The 22,126-nt window shown below is 37.0% G+C and overlaps 1 protein-coding gene across 11 annotated transcripts in view; it reads right to left on the bottom strand.

The window, feature by feature from the left end:
* Nucleotides 1–22,126, bottom strand: part of TRPM6 (transient receptor potential cation channel subfamily M member 6) — a 99,737-nt gene that overhangs the window by 45,463 nt on the left and 32,148 nt on the right. For 9 of the 11 annotated variants that reach the window (XR_014687143.1, XM_084503836.1, XM_084503839.1 and 6 more), the window contains 16 exons: nucleotides 21,147–21,271; nucleotides 20,192–20,363; nucleotides 18,622–18,796; nucleotides 17,881–18,004; nucleotides 16,953–17,025; nucleotides 16,736–16,836; nucleotides 13,577–13,711; nucleotides 12,970–13,023; nucleotides 10,793–10,933; nucleotides 10,052–10,186; nucleotides 8,226–8,506; nucleotides 6,943–7,171; nucleotides 6,187–6,342; nucleotides 3,674–3,808; nucleotides 2,597–2,725; nucleotides 139–390 (listed from right to left, as the gene is read on the bottom strand). Coding sequence is in view for 10 of the 11 variants with exons in the window: in XM_084503836.1 (XP_084359962.1) it covers nucleotides 139–390; nucleotides 2,597–2,725; nucleotides 3,674–3,808; nucleotides 6,187–6,342; nucleotides 6,943–7,171; nucleotides 8,226–8,506; nucleotides 10,052–10,186; nucleotides 10,793–10,933; nucleotides 12,970–13,023; nucleotides 13,577–13,711; nucleotides 16,736–16,836; nucleotides 16,953–17,025; nucleotides 17,881–18,004; nucleotides 18,622–18,796; nucleotides 20,192–20,363; nucleotides 21,147–21,271 (2,417 nt within the window). In the remaining variant the exon portion in view is untranslated. The remainder of the gene's footprint in view (nucleotides 1–138; nucleotides 391–2,596; nucleotides 2,726–3,673; nucleotides 3,809–6,186; nucleotides 6,343–6,942; nucleotides 7,172–8,225; nucleotides 8,507–10,051; nucleotides 10,187–10,792; nucleotides 10,934–12,969; nucleotides 13,024–13,576; nucleotides 13,712–16,735; nucleotides 16,837–16,952; nucleotides 17,026–17,880; nucleotides 18,005–18,621; nucleotides 18,797–20,191; nucleotides 20,364–21,146; nucleotides 21,272–22,126) is intronic. The other 2 variants (XM_084503834.1, XM_084503832.1) reach the window with 2 other exon arrangements.

Below are 22,126 nucleotides of genomic sequence, written 5' to 3'. Positions count from 1 at the left end.
AAAAAATCAAGGTATTTTCAGGTAACATATTCACTATTGGGTAACATCTACTTTGACCACCATTCTTTTATGTCACTTCTGACAAGCTCCTCAGTAGCTCATGACTACAAGAAAATTGCTCCACAGTGTAATGCTTACCATTTTCCCAATCATTGTCAGATATGGGCCAGCATGCTGATTCACAGCAAAGAGATCAAGGAGACGAGCATACCAAAATATTATATCCAAGCAATAAAGTAGCCGCCCTGCAGTTTGAACTGGGGGTTCAGACCAGCGCAAGCCAAAACCAATCATAAACAGGATGATGGCTATAGAATCAGTAAAATTCCAGTATTCATTAATCCACACCTTCACTTTTTGGCTGAATTTTCCAGGTTCTGAGATAAATACCTGAATAGAATGTGGAAAAAAAAATCAAACAAAACAAAACCAAAACCAAAAATATACACAGAATCTCCATTAAAATCACAGATACATTCTTTGACCTTTTCTGTCTGAACAGTTTTGTGATATTTGAAAATGTTTGTTTCTTATTTACTTTTTTACATACTACAAACTGCAATTCATTCTTTATAGAGGTTTGGACTTAATCTATAATGTTTTATTTCTCAACCATGCCACACCAAACAGAATTGCTCTTCCTAAAGAAAAACAAATCCCAAGCCTGAACCTATTCACTGAAGAGTGTGTTCTTCAGCAGAAAAGAACAGGCAGTACAGAACAGCTATCACTATAAATTAATTAATATTTTCTAGAGGACTGATCATGACTTGCAGTAGCCCTTTCAAAAGCCCTGAAGTCATGGAAAGCATCAACCTAACCTTGCTGATGGGGAAACAACTAATGCCTGTTATTGCAGGCTGAAAATATAAAGTAAGATCCTTGTATTGCACCAAGGGCATGCTAAAAAAGGAGTGCTGGCAACTAGGAAGGTAAAGAATGAAACGTTCACTCCTTGAACTGTGAGGTGCCCCAAAGGGATTTTAAGCTTCACTGAGCAAATGTGTGAAGTGGAATCTTTGGGAGGCTGTAAATAAAACCACTGCATGTTTCGTGAGTGAGGCTAATTATGCAGTGCTATGTAAGAACACACTGATAAGAATCAAGCAGAGGAGAGATTTTTAAATGTTATGCCCTGATCCTGCAAGAATTTACGCATATGAAGACATTCGTGTAAACAAGTGATCCTACTCAATTCAGCTTAACTAACTCATATAAGGAACTAGTTGTAGGATCAGCGCCTAAAGCTTTAAACATTACTTGATACGATCTAGAGAAATGGATATTTGCAATTATATATAACAAGATATATATATATATATCTTACTTATATACATATATATATATCTTTTATATATATATATATATCTTGTATATATATATCTTGTGTGTATATATATATATATATATATATAACAAGAACCTCAGTTAATTAGCTGGACATGTAACACATATTGTCCTACAAAATCTTTGACAGCTGCCCAGAACTAGTACATGGACAAAGAAGATCAAGAAAAAATGAATTTCAAAGTCTCCAAAGAATGTTAATGCTAGAAACAAGAACTGATATCTTCACTGTCCCACCACCAATACAGCGCAACAGCAGAATATCAATCTCCAACGTCCTTGATATTTCATATCCTTTTTTCTTTTCCCAATTAGATAATCCTTTATTATTTAACCTCATGCAGCTACAGAACTTCTATGTTCATCCCAAACTTCAATATTTCTGCTGCACCTTAAAATCCCTCACCTCTCTCATAATGATGTTGTAGTCTTCTGAGTGATCTGTTGTAACAGAATCCTTCACTCAGAACTGTGAATACTTTGTTTTATTCTTCTAAAAGTACAGCATTCCAAAGACCATATAAAGGACACCTCACACCGCTGTTGATTACTGCTGCACCAATTTCATGTTGAAGATATGTCTGATCAGATCAAATAATTTGTGAAATATATAGCTGCATTTGTCCCAAGCTTCAGGTCTGAAGTGCAAGGTATGTTCAGAAACTCAGAAATAATTGACTGCAATTAATTGCAATTAATTTTCATTAGAGTATCATTTTTTTCATGCCCAAGCAATCCAGCACTAAAATTTGCTGGCTTTTTTTTTTTTTTTTTTTTTCAGTTTGTTTCTGGATGGTCAGTTAGACTTGATGGAAAATCTTAGATTGTTCTACATAAAATACCTGATAACAATGCCCACACTCAAAGTAGTACCTAAAGACACATGCTATATTCATTATAGGAAATCTAATGGTCTGGTCCAAGAAAGTAAGAAATGGGTGCCTACAATAGGGTTCCAAAACCCATTTCAGCACAATCACTTTCAAACAAACTGTACGTTACCACTGGCTTACATAGAAATGGAGATTTAGGGACAAACTTCAAGATGTATTTTTAAAGTGCAAGTACTGGTCTTTATATTAAAAAATAAAAATAAAAAAAAATCACAGAAATAAATACCCTATGTAATTCTTTCCTCTAATAAATTCTCACCAAAGGAAAATTCACAGTTTGGCATTCTCTAGTTTATTTTATTTTCTGATTAATAATACATCCTTTATAGATGAGAAGTGTGAATGGAAAAGCTTACCTCCCTAACTTTTTCAATGGCAGTGCTGAAAATATAAATAATAACAAGCCACTCTTGAACACTCGGTCTTGGTTCCATCTTCACCAACACAGTATAAGTGAAGAGCATGAGAAATGCCATGTATGCCATCTAAAAAATACACAGTATATAATACAGATGCATTAAAAACTCCAACAAATTTCTGCAAACATATTATCAAATAATTACCCCGAATATAAGAAAATATACTTCGAATATAAATATATATTCTAACTACTGGGCCACTTTAAGATTTTTAAGCCCAGCTCTCCAAAGTATTTAATGCAACTAAGCTTAAGCATCATCTGAAAACTGTGTTTTGGTGCTCAAAAGATTGAAGGAGAAAATGAACTATTGTTGTGCATGTTCACCAAGGCCCCAGAGCCATAACAGGAGCCAGACTATTACCTATCTTTCTTTCTAATTATCTATCTAAATGTTAACTATCTGTACACTGTTACATGAATGTAAAGGTACACTTGTGTGAATCACATTTGATTTATCAGTGCCTTCCAAAACACACATAAACACAAACAAACAAAAAAATCAGATGGATAACATATTTAAAAGGCAACAAAACTTCCCATAAACATACCTAAGATGGAGGATTTACAACATACCAATTGGTTGACTACAACCTGTTAAAAGAGTAACAGTTGACAAAAAGTGGCCTGACCCAACAGGCAGCCTGATCTCAAATACCCTAAGTTCTAGTAACATAGAGGTTAGTTATTCAAATTGATTTAATAAATGCAGGGAGAATAAATGCAAATTGATTTAATAAATGCTCTGTAGGAAATAATCTTTTAAAAGAGAGGGAGGGGATCATTGTTGTTGTTTTTTTGTTTGTTTTGTTGTTGTTGTTTTTGTTTGTTTGTTTGTTTGTTTTTATGCAGCTGCATGATTTTAGCTGAAAACTTTTCATTAAAATGTCTTCCCATTCGCCACCACTACCAAGTGACTGTAAATCCACGTTGGACAGAGAAAAATTTGCATCAAGTGGTATTCGAAGAATCAGAGGAGAATTCTGGAAATCCAAGTTTTTTTGTGATGACCAACCGTGTGAAACCAGAACTTGACAATTGGTGCATTGTAGAACTCATAGATTTTTCTAGTGCGAGGCAGGTTTCTTTGTCCACCATCTACTCGGCATTCATCAGACTTCTGAGTCACCTTCTCCACATCACAATCCTTCTTAAAAAGGAAATAGCATTTTAAAAGTCAGAAACCATGCTCTATGTTTGCAAAGATTGTGCCATGTTAGAAGAAGGCACAGATGTTTAGGCTTTACTCAAAATATACTATTACTGTAGCTTGATTTTATCTGGCTACAACCATCTCATTATCATTCCCACTTTTCAATTATAAATACCATTTAGAGTTTGGTCTTATGATTACAGGCAATGGCCTGGGTATCAGCAGAATTGAATCCACTCCTGTTTCTGACATACATTTCTCTAAGGCTTTAAGCAAGTCACTTATCTCCCTGTATCTCACCTCCTCTATCTGTAAAGCACAGAAAAATAACAACTCCCAATATGACTTAAGTGTGTAAGCTATAAATCTATTCATATCTGTGGGGCATTCTGAAATAAGTGAATGAGTACCACATCTCAGCTCATTGCACACAGTCTGAATACAGATGCACAGAAAACATCAGGACACTGATGTTTCAAATACAGAATCCAGTTGCTACTTTTGGTGTACTGTATGCCTGATTAGAACATGAGGATGAAATAAGTATTCTCTTACAAAATCAGCCTACAAAAAATACTGGTAACTTCTTTATTATCCTCAATAAATTAAAAACAAAGAAAAAAGCAAACTTGATTCTGCATTCAGTTTGACACTTGTACAAGAACCCTTCTGAAGAAACAAATATCTGAGTTGCTGCTGAAACCTAGGAAAAGGTGCAGAACCCCAGCAGTGGGCAACTGAAAAACAAACAAACAGAAGGAGCTGAAAGAAGCTTTAAGACTTGAAGAGGGAGAGGCCTGGGGAAACTATAGGCAGTTGGGCAGGCCTGAAGGAACCAACCTATCTCATTCATTCTTGTTTTAACATTGGCCAATTGCCATGGCTAATATCAATGCTAAAACTTGTTGATACTGGACACCTGCAGCATAGCAGTTTTGGTGACATGGAGATTTATTCCTACTACACAACATTTCCTTATCAGGGAAAACTGATTTTTTTCCATCATCAGAACTCAGATGTACTGAACTCCATTCAGTACTCAGAAAAGTACTGAAACAGAGAAACACACACAGAATCATCCTGACATATTAACAGCAGATCTGTTGAGGTGAAGTAGACAATTTGTCCCATAAAAGAGTGCAATTTCCAGCTGTAGCAGGTGACTAGAATTTATGACCATGTGTGAAAAATGTTCTGTGTGGCACTTGAAGATTTTTGAAATTTTCTGTACTTTCTTCCCCATTTCATATCAGAGGATTTAAGAAAAGTAGGTCAGCTTTCTGTTTTAAACATCACTCTGTATTAGATAAAATTAGAAGTTAAGGCTATTGCTAGCTCAGAAAGGAAGCAACCCTGTCTGAGGCAGGGCAGAAAAGCACATTACTGTGTTGCTTTCTACCAGACTGCAGGGGGGTCCCTACAGCGAGTAATTACAATTTGCCTTTCCTACATATCATAGCTGTTACCTAATCCCACAGAAAGCATTTTTGAACAGTCAGTTCAGGCACTGCAGGGTGTATGAGCTTCAAGCATTTTCCTGCATCAGGTAGAAAACAGGCGTGGCAATGACAGGTCTGCCATTCTGCAAAAGCCCTTGACAATAATCCACTCTCCTTTATTTTTGCACAAATTGAAAGTTAATGGATAAGGTCCCAATCAATCCATAAAACATATCTGCTGGAGGCAGAGCAAGTAAGATTGCCTGACACATCTCACTTGACAATCATATTTGCACTGGTCAACACCTCACCAACATTTAGCAGTTAGGATCAAAATTCTCTGTGTCTGATGTCTGCCTCCAACTGAAAACTTCTAGAAAATTTCAGTTCAAGGAATGCGTTGTGAAGAATGAAGAAAAGAAAGGACACACAACTCTGCTTAGCAGAAGTGTGGAGGAATTCAGATCTTAATAGGGAAAGATTTCACCTATGCTAGAGATTCTCTACAGTCAGATCTAAGAAGGACTTTCATGCAACGACAGGTCCCCGCAGAGTGCTTCAGGACTCAGTTCAAATGATTAAAACAAAAGCAGAGTGCTTCTCTTGTGCTTTAAATGACATCTCTTCTAGCCTCGAGAGAGTCAGAAGAAGAGAGAACCTGTTTTTGAACAAGGACAGCAGAAAATTTGTGCCCTAAAATAATAGCATAACTGACAGTTAATTATAACCTCTTTGTATTCCTGTGAGACTGGGAAGGATATGCTCACTATGACCAATACAGGACAGATGAAGTGACTTGCCCAAGATCCCTCTTGTCTCCATCCCAGCAAGGGATCAAAACCCTACTTGATAATCTGGTTCCAATGTTTCCAGCTGATCAATCCCTCCTCATTCAACAGACCCTGACACATAAATGACAGCTCATCAGAGACTAACCAGAGACAAGACGTCTTTAGTGCTGGGTGGGCTCTGATCCCCATGGTACCATGTGAACTGGTGGAAATCTTGAGACTGAGGCACATGAGACATTTCTGCCTTGGTTTTAAACTCCAGCATCAAGATAGTGGGAGGCAGGAGAATACTTACAATGACCTGAAAGAGAAACGCAAGACTCAGGAAATTAATTCAGCAGTGATAGCATAGACCTGAGGCCAAAGTCAGCCATGCATGATGCTGGCACAAACCCATAGCTATTCCTCTGGCCTAGGAGGGAGCCACTGGGGTGGGAATCTCCATGGCACACTCTTATAGCTTCTGAAGTGTGCTGCTCTTGATTGTTTTGTGGCTTTGGAGAGAGTTAGTGGTATCTGGAGATATTGTAGATACCGTTCCCCATGTCTGGAGAGCATTCCTGCCATCAGCAGCTCTGTTGAAAAACCAGCAATGTGGGGCAGCAAGAACAGGTGGGGAGGGACTGGAGGGTGCTGAGGAAATGGGAACAAAGACAGCTCAGGAGCTGTGTTCTTCTAATGCCATCCCCCAGATTCTTTTGCAAAGAAGTAAAACCAACGCCAAGTACTGTCCTCCCTCCCCTGCCTTTCTTTTCTCTCCCAGATGAGTATGCTCCAATCTACATGTATGCTCAAGCACATCTGTCTGAACCTGCATTAGACTAGTTCATAAACACAAATACATGTATAAAACATATAAACAACATCAAATTGCCCCAAAAGCTAAAGTGACTGATGCTACCTTAAACCAGGAGTTCTTCCGCATCTTCAGGCGTCCCATCCACATATCGGTCAGTAGCATCTGTGTGCAAGTATGAGATACAAAAGGCCGCATGCCCACAGACACTGCTAGTTTTAAGCAAGTTGAGTTGCTCCAATTTTTCAGTTCATAGGTCAGCAACTTCATGGCCATCTGTTCATTTTGTTTGAATGCTTTTTCCAGTACATCTAAGGCAAGCTGCCCAAATTCCCTTGAGCAGAAAAGAATTAACGGGGACCAGTCAAAACTCAGAATCACTACTGGTTGGATTGAAAGCTCCATTGGCCAAAGTTCAGCCAAATACACAGTAAGTATGCCTTTTCCCATTTACCCATTGCTTTATCAATATATTCAGAGAAAAACAGTTTGGTGAGTAAATGTGACTATTTAGTCCTAATCACAAGGTTTAATGTCATCCTCATTTCTATCTTTTTATTTATTTGTTTTGTTCTTAATCTCATTCATTCATCAAAATGGACCCTATGAATTTCTATGTACTTGCATCAGTGACTCATCATCACCGTGGGGAAGCATTGCAGGCATCTGCAAAAGCCTCTTCTTTTATACTGGCTCTTATACACCTCTGCTGGGGAGACTTTGCTAGGAAGATACACCTTCCTTTAAATTAAATTTTGGAACTACATGCAGAACAGGCAAGCACATTTTACTGTAATCTGAATCTGAGTAATTATGGTACAAAACCATAATGACAATGTCATTAAGAAGAAAAACTGCCAGAAAAATACTACAATGAAATAACAAACTTGATGAAAATTCTTGGTCTACTTCATTTTTGATTCACTTAGATATTTTCAGCAAATACTTTTTGTAAGGTCTTACGCAGAGCAGGACTTAAGGACTGATTTTACTTTGTTCATTACAAGATATCATGGGTTTTAAAGGTTTAACACAGCTGTGTTGTGTTAAATGGACTTTTAACAAGTTAAGCTGGTAAGGTAAGCTATTAGGGAAATTTCAACATTCCAGTTGACCACACAGTAGACCGTGAGATATGCCCTACTAACCTATATTTTATTTTTCAGATATGCAAATAGATAACATGTTAATAGTTTTACCTTAACTCTTGACCAGACTGTGCACTAATACAGAGCTCCATTATACGTTATAAATAGTGAGCATCAGAAGACATTTTATACTCCACAGTCTGCAGCACCACTAATCTTACATATTCGATTATAAAAAAAAGTCTAACCATTCTAAGCATTGCTAATCTTTATTAACTGAAGTGAAGGGAGAACTCATACTTTGAGTACTTCTTAAGTTCTTCTGAAGTGTCATCCACCATGTTGCTCTGTTTAGCTTCATGTGCCATTGCCTTGTAGAGTTTACAAGCCACAACTGCTTTGACCATGGCTTCCTCTCCATGCTGCCAGAAGAACATTGCCATCTTCTGCCTTTTCATTAATACCGCCCAAACCAGAAGGTCATTATAGGGGTACGTAAAGCCAGGTGACTCATAGTTCTCTGCAAAGTTTCCATCCTCTTTTGACTTCTTCTTAGACTTATGGAAACCAGGGGATCTTTCCTATAAATTTGTTTTAAAAAAAAACAAAATCTTTCTGAATGGTTGAAGTTCACATTCACGTGAACAAAATTGCACAGTTCTGAATTTCAAGTAGCAAACTGTTTAATTGGTGTATGCATCAAAGTCATAAACCACAGCTAGGGTACATTCAGTTTATCAGTGCTAAGATGCTGATAACATTAGTGGAGCAAAAACAGCCCTTGCTCTGTATCCTCACTGTTTATAGCCTCCTCTTCCATAACATTGGGTAGTCAACAACCCCTGCAATACCAAGACACTACTTTCACTCCTTTCTTGTACTTCAATCATGACCAGAGTAAAAGCAAACAGCAGACTGAAACACACAATAAAGGACTTATGATAGTTAATGATGATTTTTAGTTTACAACACCTGTAGTATGAACTTTCTACACATTCCTATATTTACTAATGGCAATGAAAATGTCTTACTAGGTTTAAGGGAAGTGCATCACAGATTGTGTCAGTGCTGAAATGCATTCATTTTGTCTCAGACTAAATTTAATAAAGCCAATTAAACTCATTCAACCCTACATTTAGTCTGTCAGATATATGTATATGGTGATCTTTGCTCTTTTATTGTTCTTTCTTGAACAGAAAACATTGTCTTTGTTTTACAGATATCAGAACTGTATCTCTTCTTATTGTAGCTACTTTAATAAGCAATCATGAGAAGACATCAGGAAAGTCAGAAAATTCTTACTGCTGCTTCCAAATCAGAAGAGTTTTCATCTGTGCTTGATATTCACAGATTTAGTGATACAGCATTTCAGTGAATGAAAGCCCTTATCAACAAGTGTGAATGGAAGTCAAAAAGTATCATGGGAGGAGTCCTTTACTGCATGAATAGTGGGCAGTAAAACCTTATCATAAAAATGCCTGTCTAAAATAAATCTTTCAGTAAGCTAATTAGCAGCCTACTGTGTTGTGGTTTAACCCAGCCAGCAGCTAAACACCACACAGCCTCCCCACTCCCTCTCTGGGATGGGAGAGAGAAACCGGAAAGTGAAGCCTGTGTGTTGAGATAAAGACAGTTTATTAAGACAGAAAAATAATAATAACAATAAATAATAATAATAATAGTAATTACAAGTAATAATAATGAATACTATATATGTATAATAATATATAAGTGATGCACAATGCAAATTGTGCTCACCACCCACTGACCAATGCCCAGCCTAACCCCGAGCAGCCGGCCCTCCCACCCCGGCTAGCCACCCCTATCTGTTGTTCAGCATGACCCCAAATGGTATGGAATACCCCTTTGGCTAGTTTGCGTCAGCTGTTCTGGGTCTGTCCCCTCCCAGCCTGCCCGCTGGCAGGACAGAGTGAGAAGCTGAAATGTCCTTAGCTTGGTGTAAGCACTGCTCTGCAGCAACTAAAACATCAGCATGTTATCAGCACTCTTCTCATCCTAAGCCAAAACACAGCACCTTACAAGCTACTAGGATGAAAATTAACTCTGTTCTAACTGAAACCAGGACATGTGTCCTAAGTACTGTTCAGAACTAGCAATTACATTACCTTGCATTTGTAAGGCTGTGCTGTTCGGAAGAACTGAGAATGTAAAGTATTTTCAGCAGATGCCATTCTGCTACCCATTTGATTATTCTGATGAAGGGAATGAGACAGGTTCTGAGAAAAGCTGGAGAGCACTCTCTAAATGCAAAGGCACACCATAAAACAGAAAAAGAGAAATGCAAATTAGGGACAAAGTTTGCCTGTATTTATCTCTGACTTCAGTGGCACCTGTGCAGTCATTCAGAGACTAGTGAGTCATCCATCATTGCAAACTACAGCTGAAGCTTATATCAACAAGGAGAAAAAAATGGCCTGTTTCACATTTAATTTAAAATATATATATATATTTTTTTGAATCTCTAAAACATAAAATACTGATTTCGCCAATACTACAATTTAAACAACAAAGCTTGCACAACAATGGGATCATCCAACCTGGAATTTCTTCCAAGTGCCAGTCCTTACAAAATGTGCCATAAGTTCTTAAAAAGACGAAAGTTCTCTGAACTTTTTGCTGACCGTTTTGTCCAAAGGATGGTGTTTCTAGCATTTGGTCTAGACATTAGACATATCTGTCTGTTTTAATTGCAACTTTTCCACAGCTAGCAAATTCATAAAACACATAAGCATGGAATACACTTAAATGATGGCCTTCAAACAAATACAGTGACATCCTGAGCTATTTTAAGGTGTAATACTTTGGATTTTCTTTGTGACAAGTGGTAGACATTTCACAGAATTTACCTTGTGTTTTCTGTACAGATCATTGTACAGAATTCGGAAATGTTTCCTTGTGTAGCTGCTCCGATAAGCTCCACCAAGAAGGTACTCTACAACCAGCCCAATATCAATCAGGGATATCTTATAATCCGAAGGAAGTGTACTCTGGAACGCCAAATGTCACAAACATTTTGTGATGTTATTATGTGCAACCTGCTATCACTGATACTATGAGGGAACTCTGGAAGAAGGTGCAACTGACAGCTACTGCATCAGTCAAGAAGTGTAAACAGTCTTTAGGCATATGATATCGCTCTAGTAGGGAGAAAAGAGTTATACTGACATTTTCAGCCTAAGAAGTGTGACATCTGCTGTCCACTGCATACACATCACATAGGGAAATACATTGCAATGTTCACAAGATGAGCTACATTCAACACTGAAGGTAATTAATTGTACTTCAGTACAATTCAGTACTTCAGTACAATTTTTATCAGCCAGAGAGGCTGATAAAAATCTTCCTTTTCAGATAACAGAGCAAACTGGTAGAGTACAATTTGCTCATTAAACCAGTTCATTAATTAAAAATTAAGGTATAGATGAAGCATACATTTAATGTTGTAGAATAATTCCAGGAGGCTTGTAGTCTCTTGTAGAGGCTCAAGACTGTCATGGTAACTAGGACAGTAGCTGCACTTGTAGTAGTTGTACCTTCCAAGTATGTCACTACTTGTGTTCAAAGCACAACTGCTTCCCTGGGTACATCCAGTGTACTTCCAAGACACAAGATTTGTGACAAATTAGTTGAAGAAAGATTATCTTCCATGCATATTTTAGACATTATCAATAAAAACTTAAAGTGCAACTCTTGGAAATGAAAAATGTGCCTGCCTGAACATAAACGGGACGAGAGGTATTAACAGGATCAGAGGAGTCTATGCCTTTCAGACTGTAAAAAGCCATTTTATTCATTAGGCTGAGTTTTTTTCATTGGACTTTCATGGTAACCCTTAGTGTAGCTAGCAAAAGCCACCCAGTCTTTTCAGCCTAACAAGAGGCACCAACATGTTGAGCATTCTTGGGCAAAAGCGTGTCTCACAGCTTGACACCTCCAAAATTAAGAAATAGGCCAGTAATTATAGTCCTAAGTACCCACATTTGTAGATACTTCTCTGCACAAGTAACATATACTGAATGCTAGCAGGGGCAGACTGCAATGTATCTCCATTCAAACAAAGCAGCAGCAAAGCTGGTCACACTAATGGAGAAAACTCCATTCGCAGACTGGAAGAACAGAATGTATTTTCAACACTGCAATCCTCCAGGTCCATCATATAAATTAAACCCAAAATATGTCTCTCAGTGTGGGAAAACACAGAAAATCGTTTGCCACGAAGATCTGAACACCCTGTGCCCTCCTATTGCATAGCATCAATGGCATTGACATGGAGGTCACCCACAAAAAGAAAATCTCAGAAATCCCAATACTTGAGACCAGAGAAATAGTCAGATTTATTTATTTAGTATTCATAACCTGGAACGAATTGGCCAATTAATCTAGTTTTGGATCTAGGCATCTCTTGCAGTGGAGACTAGATGCAGAAAGGACACTTATCCGTTTCTGGTTAAGCAAAGCTGTCAGGGATAATGAAAATATGAAATAAATTAAATGTAGCTATATAACAAGGCTGTCACTAAACTAAGTCAGCCAGAGCTCCATGCAATAGTCATCCACTGCCACCTTCTGTTCTTCTAGACACTGCAGCACAGTAAAGTAATATTTCTTGTCACGTAATCTTTCTGTTACTGCTTAGCACAGAAAACCTCTTTCTTTCACTTTAGGGGAAAAAAAGAAAAATATTACCTCACTAAGCATAATCACTGTACTAATTCACTAAGTCTTTTGTACAATCCCTTCATAATACCACTTTAGTAACTTGAGAAAGAGACAGTCTGATCTATACGAACCTCTGGCTTTGAAATTAAGGTACAGGACCTTTGGGAACATTCAGTGGTAGTAGGTTAGTTAATTGCTTGGGGGTATTTGTGGGATGAAGATAAAACCATTTAGTAGATACAGGAGTATGATAATGAAAACATCATTTCTATTCCTTCATATTCCCCAGTATAGTCTAATAGCAGTCTGCCACTGGACACTAAAGTTTTAAATTACTATTTTTACTCCACAGCTTCTCCATTACCTGTTTCACATCTCGAACTAGGTGATGCAAAAGTAGATTTGATGGTCCTTGTTTCTGTAATGTGAAAAGAAAAAGTAAATCAACACATCTCTAAATTTGAAAAATAATATTGAGGAAATAAGTTTAGAGATCCTCAGAATAAGCCATTGTGATTCACACTGTCCCCACAAACCTCTTAAAAACATTTCAATTCCAGTCTGTAGCACCTCTATTAACTTAAATCTTAATATGTTGTACATCAGTAGGAATCACTTTGGTTAAACAGCATATCATTTACAACAAAGTAAGTATACATCAGATACTGGATTAAAAGCAGAGCATAATTCTCATGAACTTCAGATGAGCAGTCTGGTTCAAGTCAATGAATTGAAAAATAAAAAGCTGGGACATCAATCCAATAATCCTTCATTGCAATCAAAACTGATCAAAACCCATTCATTTTCGATTTTTCTCAAAAGCCCTTTATTTAAAAAAAAAAAAAATAACAAAAAAATAAAAGTGGCCCAGCCTAATCTCTTAAGGAAAACAGGAAAACAGTAAACTTTCTATAAATGTTTATCCAAAGCTATTAGTGTGCATTTTGTACACTGGGATTTCAAATACTAACCGTATTGTAGAGTTCTTCCAAACGAGATATGGTAAGAAAATGGTGCATGTTTACTCCATGTTCTATTAACAGCTTCACAAAATCCACGCGGTCCATCACTAAAGCATCCTGCATTGCTTGTTCCAAAGCACCAACCTTCAGAAGGACAGAAATAGATGGAAAGGTTAGAAAGTTATCTTCTTATGGAACTAAATAAAAGATTCCTGGGCAGTTAAAGATCTGTTTATCACACTGATTTGTCTTTATGTATATTCGAAGTATACAGTAAAAAAGAAAATTATACTGGAAGAAGCACCTACCTAAAAAATCTAGTAGCAAGGGGGAGTAAAACTGTGTCTCCATAAACCCAACATCTGTAAAGACCTTTACAAGTCTATCTTTACAACCAGACTTGGATAATAATATACTCTACAGCATGGTACTCTCCTACTCTTCAATTCACTTCAGAAGCTAATGTATGATAATGCTGGGGGCAGGAGGAAAGCCTCTCTTTTTTGACATATGACAAAAGCCATTTCAAGGTACTATATTTCAAGATCTCTCTATAGAACTCTAAGTTCTTTAAAGCAGACTTCTCTTCACATATGTGAGAGAATCTGTGTTAGGATAAACTCTCTCCAACACACTGCAAAGCAGAGCTCTACCTACAGCAGTGTCCAAACTGTGAAAACACTCTAGTCATAGTACTTATGCAGAATTTAAGAGGACTTCTACATGCAAAATAACAAAGGAGCTGGACATAGAGTCACAGAACCCCAAGTCCTTCAGCCTGTCTTCATAGGAGAGGTGCTCCTGCACTCTGATCACCCTTGTGGCCCTCCTCTGGACTTGCTCTAATCATAGAACCATAGAACATCCCAGAGTTGGAAGGGACCCATAAGGATCATCGAGTCTAACTCCTGGCACCACACAGGTCTACCCAAAAATTCAGACCATGTGACTAAGTGCACAGTCCAAATGCTTTTTAAATTCCGACAGGCTTGGTGCTGTGACTGCTTCCCTGGGGAGCCTGTTCCAGCGCACGATAACCCTCTGTGTTCTCCAGCAACAGATCTAGGAGGTCACCTTTCCTAGTTGGCACCCTAAGCAACTGCAAGAAGTTAGAAATTATCATCAAGGTGCTTTAGGAAACTCCTGGATCTGCTCCTGTTGGCCATGTGGTAATCCAAGTTGACATCTGGCAAGTTGAAGTGCCCCATAAGGACAAGGACAGTTACGTCCATGTCCTTCTTGTGCTGGGGCCCCAGGTGGGGTCTCATGAGAGCAGAGTAGAAGGGGAGAATTCCCTCCATGCTGGCCATGCTTTTGACGCTGCCCAGAATACAGTTGGGCTGCAAGTGTACATTGCCAGCTCATGTTGAGTTTCTCATCAACCAACACCCGTAGGTTCTTCTCCTCAGGGCTGCTTTCAATCCAGCCTGTATCTGTGCTTAGAGTCGTCCAAAAACAAACTGCACTGTTCCAGTGCACAATCACACTCTCAGTGAAGAATTTTTTCATAATACCCAAATATCCATGTGTAAACAGTTGACACTTACAACTGCATTGGATAGGTACTCCTCTTTAATCAAGAAAGAATTTAGGTCAAAATAGAAGTTTAAAACAGTGGTTTTGGTGTTTTTTTTTTTCTTTTTTTTTCTTGTTGTTTTGTTTTGTTGTTGTTGTTGTTTGGTTTGGTTGTTTGTTTTAATTTACAATGTATGAAGAAAGTGTTGTTATTTTAAGATTGTTTCCTACTTAATTGGCAGAAGATTTTCCAGAACATGTTTTTTTCCAATTTCTGCTTGGAGAAGCATCTAGAGATGTAAGCATTGTTTATTACAAACTCTTTTCATCTTACTCAAAGGGGAGAAAATTATTTCATTATTTGACAATGACTTTTCATTCAAAATGGTGCTGAACAATTGTGCAGATATGAAGAGGTACACAGATCTTTTTCAAGCACATCTGAAGTAGAGGAGCAGGAGCAGGGGGACTGCCAGTAAATACATAAAGGCCAAAGGATGATTAAGGTGTAAAGGAAACATGAGAAAAGAGAAGTCTATTACGGAAATGGCAAATTAATTCATTGCCTCACCGCTCACTACAGAATATGTTAGGAAAGTTCCTACATTAAAGCTGTTCTTTATGGCAGACAAATCTGAGGAACTATGTCAAACTGAACTGTCGGTAGAAAAGATTTTAGAAGTCATCAGTAAAGTGGTAGAAACTGTCAGTACCAGGTAGTATTCACTATAAGATCTCCCAAGAAACAGATGCATAGCTGAAATCAGCCCTCTTAACAGCAGAATGGGAGATATATTAAAAAAATAAAAAAAATAAAAAAAAAAAAAGAAAAGACAAAGAAAAGTTTTACTTTGATAAATATGCACTCTTACAACAAATGGGAAGTCCCAGACCTCTCAGCCTTTCCTCATAGGACAGGTGCTCCAGTCCCTTAATCACCTTTGTGGCCCTACATTGGACTCCCTCCTCCCTCCAGTATGTCCAGATAGCTGTTGTACTGGCAGGGAGAATAGAAATGGACAGTCTTCCAGGTGCAGCTTCACCAGCGCTGGCAATACTTTGCCTAATGCAGCCAATGGTATTGTTAACCTTTGTAGTGGCATATTGCTGACTCATGATTAACGTGGCATATACTAGGTCATTTTCTGCAAAGCTGAGCCACAATGGCATGCTAACCACAAGTAATTTTATTTCTACTTGACAACACCATAAAGGAATCAGTATTTGTATTGGGATATCCGTATTCTCTTGAGCTAGGAAAAAAGAGATAACACTCCTTTGTAGTTTATTCCTTCAAAGAAAAGAATGTTCTGGGTTACCGTGAAACGTCTGTGATCATCAGTGATTGCCAACATAGGCTTGAGGGATACATATTCAGAAGGACCACTAAAACTGTTTGAAAAAGCTAGCAGTGAAAACTATGGAAATTTTAGATAGCATGTCTTCTCTGGGTAAACAAGCACAACTGATGCCCTCAACTGTCTCTACAGTTGAGCACTTTGCAGTTCTAAGAAAAATGCTTCTTCAAAATTAGAGATGAAGACTGACTCCAAGCACCAAACTACTCCTCATTTAAAGCCTGACAAATGGAAATCATGGAAAAATCAGTTTTCAAAATAAAGTGTAAAGTTACTGTGAAAAAATAAAATGTACCTTCCAGTGTTGTCCATAAACCAATATATGTTTCTTGGCAATATCTAGCTGGTTCCAGGCCAATGCCAAATCCAGCTGATCTGAAGCAGACATATTTGTACCTAGGAAACAAGCAAAGGACCGAGTAGTCTTCACACATTGATGTTACTCCTTTGCTTTAAAAGGATAAACCAGTGGGACTGAACATTAGATGAAAGCAGATTGCATTTTCAGGTACCTTTCAGGAGTGCAGTCAGAATTGCCAAATCAATGTCCTGCTGCTCTTCAGACTCCACATCAAGTATGGTTATCTGTTAGAATTGCAGAATTACACTATTTCAGGTGAGGTAACGAAGTCTATGGTTATTTCTTCTTGGTTGTAGTAGATTAAATCATAAACTTTTCAACACGAACACTGGCAAAGGCCTGGGCATGATTTTCCTTTGTTTCAGAAAGACAATGTACCATTTTGCTTTGTAATACAATACCATACAAGGCAAATTAGCATCAACCTACTGCATAATAACATGTCCGTTTCCTTTTGATTAGTTTTAAAGCTGCAAAATGTTAAAAGGCAACATGATGAATAACTATGTAGCTTTCAACTAGAAAACAGACACTCCGATTAAGCAAAACAAGTAATAATAAAAACATATTGGATAGCTTCCATTTTAGTAATCATTGCTACAACTGTCATTATTCCCAGAACAAATATTTGGCAACTCCAAATAAGCTCCTGAGCCAATAAACATGACAGCACAGTTTACCCTGATATTGGGAGAGAAATTCTAGCACAGTTCTGGTACAAGTAGAAGAATGGCTAGAACCATTTCCAAATTACCAAGAAGACAGCAGTAGAGCATTAAAAAAAAATAATAATAATAATTAATTGATCTTTCCTGTGAAAACAAAGATATCCAGCCTCTACTAAAATCAGAAAGGCTGTCATTTCATAACCAGCCATCAAGACTTCCAAAGTTAACTAAGCAGTCTCTGTGTAGCTACTTAGTATATAAATTAGTACAGACACTTTTTTATTATATTTACTTTAGGGATAACACCATTACTTTTACAACTGCTGTGTCCATGCCAACCCACCACAGGAAGGGAAAAAAGTGTAACAGCAAATTAAGATATAAAAAAGTCAGAGTGCTAATCACACTCACAGACTCTCTGTGCTCCATGCATTCCATCAAAATGTGAAATAGGTGACTGGACTGTTTCTGTCCCAGACTAAATATATTCTGAATCATTACCAAAACCTCCTCCTTCACTTGAGGGCGCAGCTCCCTGAAAAACAGATATACATGCTAAAATATGTATTTTTTGGGCTACTTCTTCCCGGCCCAAATGACATCTAAGCAAGAGATAGAGACTGCAGAGACACTCGGAGATCTCTTTTACATCTGCTTCTCTGTTGACATCTTCCTCCCTTTGCTCAACAAAACAAAACAAAGGCATTCAATAACTTAAATTATTATTCACACAGACATTTGTTCTGACCATACATATATACTACCGGAAATTGAATAAATGGAACAGTTTTTTATTTTTAATGGATTATCCATGAATATAAAGCAAACAGACACTAAAAGTTTAGAAACTATTTTTTCTTTCTGAATTAATTTAGGGATAAAATTAAATTCCTCATTAGTCTTGATATCTCTCTGTTGCCCTCATCTTTTTTCCCCTCATTTCTCTCTGCTAACCCTTCTGTTCATATTCTTCTTTTCTTCTCAAATGACAGGTTTTCTATTTTATTTTTTTAAAGATAAAATATTGAGGACAAAGTGAAAAAAGTGCCCACTACAATACATTGGGGAAAAATACTACCTCTTCCTCCCTTCTCCCCCTCCCCACAGGTGTTTTATGGCCCCTCCCAATACAACAGACCATGCACTACTCACCCTGTATCACCTGTGTGTTTGTGGGTAAAAGCCAGGATATCTGCAGCTCTGCCAGTGCCATCATAGACCACCACCGGGACAGGTGGACTGGTCCTCACGTACTCCCACACCATTAGAATCACATTGGGACCTCCTTCCACCACCAACCCAACTATGGGTACACCTTGGCCCATTCCTGTTTCAAAACACATGTAACCAGTTACAAACAGGTCTATCACAAACAGACACACACACACACAAAAATTAAATTAAATTAAATTAAAAACTCAGGACATCTGATCAATACTCAAGAAGGAGTCTCACGGTAACTATGCAATTCAACGGAGAGGAAAACATACCTCCACTGTCTCTAATTTAAGACTGATTTTCAGAGAACTTCTGTGACAGATCAAAATGACCATGAAAACTTCTCAATAAAGTTCTAGCATCAGAAAGAAGGAATATCATTTTGAATATCCTGCCCTTTATATTAACTCTCACACATACAAGGACACTGACAGCATTTTAAATGCGATCCATATCCATTTTCTTACCTGCATATATAAAAAAAAGTAACGAGGCACCTTCTAAGGACTTTCTCAAGTTTTACACTAGCAGGCTATTTTTCTTACTAATCAGAAATATTTCCAATAAGATGCAATAATAATAAAAAGTAGAAATAGTCTGACTTAAAGTCCTAATAAAAAATATCAGAGGCTGAGTAAGAAGCTCTAAATATGAACAGATTAAAAACAGAGTTAGTTTCTAAATATTATACTGTAAGCAAATTAAGAAAACAAGGAATCAATATCATAACTCTAATAAAGTTTTTTAACATACGTAAAGATTTAAATCATTAGGTAATAATGTACTTTCCACAAGTGACTTATAGAAACTAGTACATAAAAAGAAACACTTGTTTATGTAATAAATATTTCCTTCATTATTTTTATACTATAATTCAGTTATTGTGTAAGCAACAGTGGAAGTTGCACAAAGTGACAAAGAGAAACACTGGATAAAAGTATTCCTTTTGCAACCAGTCTTTGCTTCTGTACGTGGGGAGGACACAGGTTGGTAATATAAACAAGTGATAAGGATAAAAGTAATAAAAAGGGAGAAGAATACAAATTCAACTGAATGTGAGTTTTTCTGCCTGGCAAAATGCTGCAAAACTGTCTAGTGCTTATATAAAGACCATGCAAAACTGTGTGAACTGAGCAAATGCTCAATCAATACTGAATAATCTGAGTCATTTAGATGTCCCTACAACTAAGAAACCAAAATGTGAGTTAGTCCAGATGCAAAATGCTTTATGAGAATGCTGTCCTTTTTATTTTTCTGATATTCAAAATTCAAGACAGTTGCACTGTCAATCTCAGTGAAATCTACAGAAAATGAATCAGAATCATTTTGGTTGCAAAAGACCCTTAAGATAATTAAGTCTAACCATCAACTTAACACTACCAATTCCACCATTAAACCACATCCCTAATTGCCACATTCACAAGAAGAGGACAGGAAATGTCAAGTACTTTCATGATTTTTTAAATAGGGTTTCTGTAATAAAGCTGACCATGGTAGTACTTACTTGCATGTATTTTTTGAAGTGACAAATACTTCTCCAAATTCCTCCTGAGCATCATTTCATTCCCATATTTGCCTACTGTCCCATCATCTGCCATTAGAAAATGAGAATGCATGCTGTTGAGGGTACTTAGCTTGCTGAGTGGATTACCAAGGGTCTGGTATAGGCAAACTACCTATGAAAACCAAAATAAAAAGATCTTCACAGATACCAGCACAATATCACCAGATACGTCATCTCATTTGTATGTATTTCTTCATCACATTGCAATCTTCTGAAAGTCTCTACCATGCTTTTCGTTGCTTTAGTCAAGAATGGGCTTTCATTTTATATGATCTTAACAGCAACAAAACCACAATTTATAACACAGAAAACATTTCTGATTAGGCAGGCTTGCAGTCCTTAGTCAAGGTCACTGCCTGCCTTTCTTTGCAACAGTTGAAACACAATGGCATATTTTTCCTGGGTGTATTTCTGTTAAATGGTAGCTTACATGTTTTTATCAGGAATTAATGTGCCTTACATATCATATGTTTTTCAACAGCTAAGTAGATTGTGCCCCCACATTGGCACTTACATAAAATTCTAATTTATGAACAAAAATCACACATAATAGTAGCCTTTTTGTGTATACCATTAACCTGATTGCCTATCCTAAATCAAATGAATATAGAAATACATCATTAGCATCATCGGAGTTACCTAATTAATTACAAAATTTCAAAAAAGGAATGACAATGTCCTATAAGAAATGTTTTTAAATTATTCATTTACGTAAGAAAAACAAAATACATTGTCTCAACATGCCACAGAATTCCCCTCCTGCACAAAATCTAAGCCTCTGTTACTACGAAAAAATACCAAATCAGGGAAATAAAGCAAACAGAAAATAAGGCATGCACAAAAGCTAAAACTTTGCCAGAACATGAAGGGTTTTATTAAAATGCGTTAAACTCACATCTTTGCCAATGAGATCCCTCTGGTTCTCAATGATACCCCATGGGGGAATCCCAACAGCACAAATCTTTCTCAGGTATGGTGAGGTACGACCTTTCAGTGCATCCCCCACATGCCTGGACACTCCTAAAAAAATAATTAACAATCATTTTTCTTTTACATTATAGACTCTCTACGGGACAGAAATGAAAGAGTTTTCCATCATGTAATTTATTCTGTGGTTATGTTTTGATCAGAAATAAACATTCTCCCTGCTTCTATACCTGATGTGCCTTGCAGTAATTGTAAAGCTCAGATGTAATGTGCCAATGCTTCATACTCAATACAAATTTTTAGTTAATAATTCTAACATATGTGCTACTGGGGCTTTCTACCTAAACTGAAACTTCATTATTTACATAACTGCAGAGGCTGGTTCTCCTGTAAGGTCACTTGATTGAATAAAAACTAAAGAAGTAAAATTGTTTCAGTTCTGTGGCTTACTGACCACCTCAGTTTTTGAGAGTAGAAAAATACACAGAGATTTTTAGATAATAATACACTAGTTGTAATGATTAACATAACTCAAGAAAAATCTTATTTATAAAACAGAAGTTAAATTTAGATTTGAAAACAGTTTCAAAAACACTGCTTCTAGACCTCAGGAGCTAAATATTTCAATAAAGCAGATAAAATTGACTGAAAATAAGTACTGCTTATCTACTGTCAGTTGGCACTATATTTCTTACTACATGCAGAATACTCTTTGCTCATTAATAGAACAATAAAAAATAAATAGAACGATAAAAATAAATATAAAAAAATATTCAGAATGCTTGTCAACAGCATAGGCACTGTTACTCTTTGAATTATGCATTGTTCCTAAACCAGAAATGCTTTGTTTTTGTGGTAAAATATCACAAATATCAAACAATTTCATTATATTTTCCCAAAAAATATATGCTTATATACAGACAGAGAACACTAAAGGGAAACTAAAAC

This window comes from Aythya ferina (genome assembly GCF_964211825.1).
Source record: "Aythya ferina genome assembly, chromosome: Z".
NCBI lineage: Eukaryota > Metazoa > Chordata > Aves > Anseriformes > Anatidae > Aythya > Aythya ferina.
This window is presented reverse-complemented; position numbering and strand designations above follow the sequence as displayed.